Source organism: Nannobrachium achirus (assembly GCF_963921795.1).
Source record: "Nannobrachium achirus genome assembly, chromosome: 4".
Classification (NCBI taxonomy): Eukaryota; Metazoa; Chordata; class Actinopteri; order Myctophiformes; family Myctophidae; genus Nannobrachium; species Nannobrachium achirus.
Window position 1 is genome coordinate 5432013 of NC_137813.1, and position 8448 is coordinate 5440460.

At 44.2% G+C, this 8448-nt stretch overlaps 1 protein-coding gene across 1 annotated transcript in view; it reads left to right on the top strand.

Moving 5' to 3' along the window:
* The window catches only part of LOC308283994 (axin-2-like), a gene marked incomplete at both ends in the record, with an annotated part of 6069 nt that extends 2129 nt beyond the window's left edge, over positions 1-3940 (top strand). Inside the window, one exon of the mRNA XM_080724518.1 lies at positions 3814-3940. Within this exon, the coding sequence (XP_080580644.1) occupies positions 3814-3940 (127 nt within the window). The remainder of the gene's footprint in view (positions 1-3813) is intronic.
* Positions 3941-8448: the final 4508 nt, after the last annotated feature.

Consider the following 8448-nt stretch of genomic DNA (forward strand, 5'->3'; position numbering starts at 1 on the left):
CACATGGAGCAAAATGAGGCATTTTTCCATTACATAGTTAATGAGTACCCCCCCCCCCCACACACACACACCTACCCGCTGATTCCTCTTCCTCTGAAATTTGTGTGTTGGGGGGGGGGGGGGGTTGCATCATTAACGGCCCAGTGAAGTCATGGCTGACAAACACACACACACACACACACACACACACACACACACACACACACAAACATGTGTGAAGAGATTGTTTCTAGTTGCTTCAGTCTCTTCTCTTCGGTCACGCTGCTCCGCGTTGGAAAATAAATGATGTCCTGTCAGAATCGAGGCGAAACACCTGGTTAAAAAAGGCTGTCCCAAAACCAAACACCCAAAACATTTCCGTGTCTCCTGACAACATCAATGCTGATTGGCTGTCAGGTTGCATTGACTTTGGATGTATATCGCGCCGCTCCAACCATCAAGGTTTGAGCGCATTTAATTCTGCCCGACAACAACGATAGCTAACCTGCCTATGGGGCTTTTAAGCCGTGACATCATTTTGTAGTCAGACCTCCAAGCAGATGTATTGTCAATATCTGTCTCTCGCCATTTCAACAGATCCGAGACAAAAATAACAGACTAAAGTATAATTCTACCACTTTCCTTTCAACAACAAGGAGAAGAAAAATGTGTAAATAGTAAAAATAGTAAAAAGATTTGCTTTTTTGAGGGGCAAAAGTTCTCCTCTGCCTACAAAATGATGTCAGACTTAACAGCCCCATACGTAGTACAGTGGGTTCACTCTAGGGCATCAGTCGACTCAGTCGACTTCATTACACAAGTCGACTCCACCAGAGAAAGTCGAAAGTCGAAGTTGAAAAACAATAATACTTTCTACTGTGAAAATAGCAGATCTAACATGCTCACAAATTGCGAGGCGTTGTGAGCATGTAGATCGGCTATTTTCACAATTTCTGCCTCCATATATTTGACAATTTGGACAATGTTTAATTTGTCATTTTAGAGGTATTAAAAAGTCCTAAATTGGCACTTTAGAAATGTGAAGATACCCTCTATACACTTAAACTTTATGTTGGTTTGTTTACTGTTGAGTGAGAAAACAATGTTTCTTCACATTAAGTTAATCATCTGGGGACCCCCCCAAAAATTGGGGGGTTTGTGTGTGATGTGACGACGTCATCAAACGATAAAGTCGACTTCAACTCAACTTTTTACTGAGTCGACTCTCTCTCTCTCTCTCTCTCTCTCTCTCTCTCTCTCTCTCTCTCTCTCTCTCTCTCTCTCTCTCTCTCTGTTGTGCTTGTTTCGGTTGTCCCTCTCCCTCCAGTAGTAATAAAACAGGCGATGTTATGACAGGCAGACTCGCAGGCACCCAAGAAATGTCAGCCTTTGTGAAAGGACCCCTTCATTTAGAAGCAACAAGAGGGGCCCTAATTGGCCCCTGTTCAGGCCATGGGGCAATGGTCCACTCAGGACCAACCTAGGACGCCCAGAGAGAGAGAGAGAGAGAGAGAGAGAGAGAGAGAGAGAGAGAGAGAGAGAGAGAGAGAGAGAGAGAGAGAGAGAGAGCTTTTTTTAGTTTTGTGCCACTTGTGGAAAAGCGTGGACCCCATGGGGCTCAGTAGGCGGTGGTGTTTTCATGTGTTTGTGAGGACCTTTAAGGTTTTACACAGGTACACTAAACTCCGTGTCGCACTTAGAACTAAGCCCCCTTTCCACTGCAGCTTTAGCACCACACTACACAACACCACACCACACCACACAACACAACACCACACCTCATCAAAATATCTTCATTTTCCATTACACAAAAGTACCTCTATCGGTAAAGAAACAAATTGACCCTTTTAACTGTGATTATAATACAATATACATTTGTATTACAACTATCCTAAATTATAATACCCTATAATGGATTAAAACGGTGATTATGATGTATTATTATGATAATTATAATACACTATAATAGATTATAACAGTGACTCTATAACACAATAGAATCTATTATAATGTATTACAACTATATCCTGGTGGTCTAAATGAAAAGTCAGTGAGTGATCAGTCATTATGAAGTGTTTGGCCCTGTTTGGCCGAGCTCAGACCTACTCTGGATTGGATTCTTTTTAGTACCACGTTTAGTACTACTTTCACACCACTATACCCAGGTTCCAGTGGAAAACCGGGCTTTGTAGAGTGGTGTGGTGCTTGGCCATGTCAGTGGAAAAGGGGCTCTACAGACTCACTCCCTAGCTTCCATTAGAACTACAGACTCACTCCCTAGCTTCCATTAGAACTACAGACTCACTCCTTAGCTTCCATTAGAACTACAGACTCACTCCCTAGCTTCCATTAGAACAACAGACTCACTCCCTAGCTTCCATTAGAACTACAGACTCACTCCCTAGCTTCCATTAGAACTACAGACTCACTCCCTAGCTTCCATTAGAACTACAGACTCACTCCCTAGCTTCCATTAGAACTACAGACTCACTCCCTAGCTTCCATTAGAACTACAGACTCACTCCCTAGCTTCCATTAGAACTACAGACTCACTCCCTAGCTTCCATTAGAACTACAGACTCACTCCCTAGCTTCCATTAGAACTACAGACTCACTCCCTAGCTTCCATTAGAACTACAGACTCACTCCCTAGCTTCCATTAGAACTACAGACTCACTCCCTAGCTTCCATTAGAACTACAGACTCACTCCCTAGCTTCCATTAGAACAGCAGACTCACTCCCTAGCTTCCATTAGAACTACAGACTCACTCCCTAGCTTCCATTAGAACTACAGACTCACTCCCTAGCTTCCATTAGAACTACAGACTCACTCCCTAGCTTCCATTAGAACTACAGACTCACTCCCTAGCTTCCATTAGAACTACAGACTCACTCCCTAGCTTCCATTAGAACTACAGACTCACTCCCTAGCTTCCATTAGAACTACACTCACTCCCTAGCTTCCATTAGAACTACAGACTCACTCCCTGGCTTCCATTAGAACTACAGACTCACTCCCTAGCTTCCATTAGAACTACAGAGTACAGACTCACTCCCTAGCTTCCATTAGAACTACAGAGTACAGACTCACTCCCTAGCTTCCATTAGAACTACAGACTCACTCCCTAGCTTCCATTAGAACTACAGACTCACTCCCTAGCTTCCACCGTGGTCTGAAGACTCACCTCTTCAGACTCCACCTTTTAGCCCATAGCACCGTAGCACTGGCCTACCCTCAATGACCACCTGTCATTGAGCACAGGTTTTTTATTTAAAGTTGTTCACTGAATAAAGGTGCTTGGTCTATCTATACCTACATTCTTTTTCCTAGATTAATATGTGTATGCATTTGATGTATTGATATCTTACCTTGCTTATTGTAACGCCCGTATCAGAGTCTACGGTGGAGACCTATCCACCGCAAATTTGAGGTGGAAAGCTTTCCACCTCAAGTCAGAAAATAAGTGCAGGCCATCATAGTCACGGCCCACGGTGAAGTCCTTTACCCCGTCTAGACCGGTTCAGGTCGACCAATCAGTGAACGGGGTGTAGAGCCTGTCTGTCTGATAGTAAAAACAGAGAGATGTGTTGGGACTCACGGTGGAAAGCTCTCCACCGTGAGGAATGATGTAACGTTGTAGTTTCATGACTCGAAAAGACTCGAAAAGACTACACCGCGGTGTAAAGCCTTCCACCGCGGACCCGACTATGATACGGGCTTAAGTTGCTCTGGATTATGAGCGTCCGCTAAATGCCTAAATTGTAAATTGCACAACTAAAGCTTGTCTCTAATAAGTCGTTAAACCCTTCTCCTCTCCTGTGTCTCCATTCAGGTACTACTTCAAGAAGGCCAGCGATGAGTTTGAGTGCGGCGCCGTGTTCGAGGAGGTGTCGGAGGACGGCTGCCCGCTACCCACCTACCAGGGCAAGATCCTGGGCAAGGTGGAGAGGATGGAGTGAAGAGGGGGTCCCCGGACCACCCTGACATCCTGTGGCAAGGTGCAGAGGATGGAGTGAGGAGGCAGGGGTCCCCGGACCATCCTGACATCCTGTGGCAAGGTGCAGAGGATGGAGTGAAGAGGGAGGGGGTCCCCGGACCATCCTGACATCCATGCCATGCCATCCGGGCCAGTGGAATATGCTGCTGCACAGGGTCCTCAAAGAACATTCTCACGTCAAGGACCTAGGACCCAAAAGTCATATTGGACCGTGGACCCCCCCCCCCACCCACCCACCCACCCCCATCTGAAGAGATGTGGTGCCAGGGAGGGACCACATAGAAGAGAAACGTAGTGAATTGTTCCAAGATGTCTCCATTTGCTTTTTAAAACACAGGGAAATGCAGTGCTTTTAGAGCGTTCCTCGTTTTGCCGTCGCTGGACCCTTTGTGGACCCCCCCCCCCCTCAAGGACCCCCTCAAGGACCCCCCTGGATAATTTATTGACTGTGATCCCCCAAAAAAGACACTTTTATACTTTTGAGAACCAATGGAGGGTTCCCTGGACCCCCACTCTGAGAACCGATGGAATATATACGTATATATATATATGTACACTCCTATATGGACGCCTCTTCACTTCTCCACGCACGCACGCACGCACGCACGCACGCACGCACGCACGCACGCACGATGGATGTGTCCTTTAAGCTAGGACTGTCGGACGGCCAGGGGGCGATGATGTCCTTATGAAGGTTGGACAGACAGACAGACAGACAGACAGACAGACAGACAGACAGACAGACAGATGGAAGGACTGAAATACGAAGAGAACAGAAAGCCAGGAAGCGGAGAAAACGGACGAAGACCACGTTATCGCAAAAAAAACAAGAAACGATGGGACTTATTTCACGTACAGTACATACGTACCGTGGAGGTGCTGAAATGGATGAATGGACGTGGCTGGGAGGGGAGAGATGTGGACTCTCTGCGATCATAATTAATCTCCACGTTTTTTTTATTTTCATGGACACTGAATGTTTTCCAGAGATTCAAGGTGATTGACCACTCATACAAAGGGGGGGGAAGGGGGAGGGGTGGGCAGCACCCTCAGCACCCTCAGCCTCTGTGCCAGTGTCCCCTTGGCACGCCACTGGCACACACACACACACACACACACACACACACACACACACACACACACACACACACACACACACACACACACACACACACACACACACACACAAACATAGGGATGGGACGATAAGCGATGTTATCGTTTATCGTGATACAAAACACTCACGATAATCGTATCGCGGAGATTTAATTTATTGTGATATCGTCCTCCGTCATGCAGTGGGATCAATTCACCTTTTATTTGCCGAGCTGCATATCCGGTACCATTTAAACCCTCTATAATTGGTAAAAGGTACTTATAATATATGTACTTGATACCGTTTTTTTTTTGTTTCACTCTCTACCAAATCTCTTTGCCAAAAGAATAGCTGATCTACAAGCTCACAACGCGATACGTTGTGACCTTGTAGATCAGCAATTTTTTGGCAAATGTTCCAAACCCAGGATAATGGATGTCGGGGGTATTTTGATTATCGCGATAATATCGTAAATGGCGTTTTCTTTGGTCACGATAATCGTGATATGAAATGTTCATATCGTCCCATCGCTATTCCCTACACACTCTCTCACACGCACGCTCACACGCACGCACGCACGCACGCACGCACACACGCGCGCGCACACACACACACACACACCTGATATGACTACACAGATATACATGTACATTGCGTTGTATTATGATGCTCGTGTTGCTATGGTTATTATGTAAAAGATTTATATTCGCTATTTATTGAACGTGTCCCTCCTAAACCCTGCCCCCACTGTCCTCCTATTGGACAAGCTGCTTGGAGAACGAGGAGGAGGAGGAGGAGTGTTCTCCCTGTGTTTCCGAAATGTAAGGACGCGCATCCCGGATTTGGACCAATTTTAGGCATTTTAGCGACCAGACCCTCAGCTAGTAGCTCTTAACCCCCCTCCAGACCCTCAAGTTTAAACTTGAAACATTTTCCAGAAATATATTACTGTATGTAACCCGAAATTCGAACCTGGGTCTCCCGCTTCAAAGTCCAATATCTTAACCACTGATCCAAAGGGATATCCCTATGGACAGAGGGAGATACTAGTCTTTTGAAGCCTTCAGGCTGAGGCAGCGAGTCACTACTTAAATATTTATTTGAATGGTGAAAATAGCAGATCTGGCCGCAACGTGTTGTTGTGAGCTTGTAGATCTGCTGTTTTTTTTTTTTTTACCGTATTTGAAGTGGTTCAATCATAACCTGTCTGGCATTGAAATTTAGCGGAGTATCAAAAAGGAAAATACAAATACTCAAGTATATAAGTACAGACGCAAATTCTTGGTTTAACTTAAGTACTTAGTCACTTGTACCACGTACCGCCCCTGCTCTTTGGATAGCCCCCCCCCCCAACAACCCAGTGTAAATGTGTAAAACGCCATTAGTGTCATCGGAGACCCCCCTCCCCCCCTCAAAGCTGGCCTTGGTCTGCCGCATCTTAGTGCCTTTCATTACCGTGGCGACAGACATCGCACAAATAGCCTAAAACCCTCGCCAACAAAATGACCGTGTTCTTCACGACTTTATTGTATTTTAACCACTTAAGAAGCAGAAATGGAGCCAAATTTGGTTCCATTTTGTAGGGTTACACATCTCTATTCAGGAACATTGCCATTCCCCACATTATTCTGGGGGGGGTCCCCAGATGATTATCTTAATGTGCAACATTGTTTTCTCTCTCAACAGTAAACAAACCAACATAATGTTTAAGTGTATAGAGGGTATCTGCACATTTCTAAAGTGACAATTTTAAGGACGTTTTAATCCCTCTAAAATTACAAATTAAACATTGGCCAAATTGTCAAATATTAGAGGCAGAAATTGTGACAATAGCCGATCTACATCGCGAGGCGTTGTGAGCATGTAGACGTGAGCATGTAGATCTGCTATTTTCACAATAGAACCGTGTTATACAAAATGTAATGCCTCAACTCTTATTCAACTCCCAAGTGCTCGTCAGGGTGGGGATGGAGGGGGTCCCCAGTTCAACTATTTAGGGGGTCACGGCCTGAAAAGGTTGAGAACCACTGCTCCGTATCAACCTCCGAACCCGATGAGAAGACACACTATATCTCTAGCATAGTGTTTTAACTGAGTACAGTAACTGTGCCTACATGGACTCCCATGCCGTGTTTTACCCAGTTTTACAGGGTCATATTTATCCCTTGGTTTTCACAAGGGGCCTTATTATTAATAACGTTGAGAAGAAAGAAAAAAATACAAATAAGATATTTTTATTATGCCTTTGTAATAGTATCCGTTTATCCATGTTTATGTTTTCTAATATTTTTCATGGCTTCCTGGGTTTCCACCACGACCACTTGTAAATGATGCGTCACATATTATAGAGCTACTGCTACGTTGTTGGACGGACGCCCGCGGTACTTTAATTATTGTAATTATGGATAAAAAGATGTAGCCTTTATTAAAATTGTTATATTTTTCAAATGAACTTGTGTGGCTTCCGCTTGGTTTGTGTCATGTGTGTGTTTATACTTGTATTATTATACTTAAAGGATTAGTTCACCCCCCAAAATGACGTATTTTCTATTGATTATTCACGCCATGGAGACTTGAGTTCAATAATATTTTTAGTTTTTTGTCGCATTCCTAAGACAAAAAATTTGATTTGAGTAAATGTACCCCCATCTGGATCCATTTGGGTCCCCATCCGGAACGAATGGTGGTACTTATTGTAATCACATTTTTGTCTTTGGAATGTGACAAAAAATGTTATTGAACTCAAGTCGACTCCATGGCGTGAGTAATCAATATAAAATAAGTCATTTTGGAGGTGAACTACTCCTTTAAGAGGGACAATGTCACTCCCATTTTCTGGGGACTGGAAAGGTGTTAAAATAGAGAAACCTTTGAAGGGTATACTAGACCTTATTCACACCGCGGCCATCTTGGATCACATGACTTCCTGGGATAGCAGCCTGCATTACAAACCATTGTGAACGATGGAGCGATGGTCCCAAAATATGAGATCTAATATTAACTATGTGATGGAGCACTAGTCTGCACAGATACTGTAGCAAGTCTTTGTACAGAGTAACAGTGTAACCTACCATGAATATTGTGGATGTACCCTTCTATTTAATCCTTTTGGGGATGTTGATGTCATCTGCCAATTTGTCGATATGGTCAAAAGAAATTGGTTGAATAGAACTCATATTTTGGGACTATCGCTCCATTGTTCACAATGGTTTGTAATGCAGGCTGCTATCCCAGGAAGTCATGTGATCCAAGATGGCCGCGGTGTGAATAAGGTCTATTATTCTATGCTTTGGTGTTTCTGGACCAACAGGTTTCAAATGATCGTATCTTCTTCAAAATGTGTCAGATTTCAATGAATGATACATCATATGAAA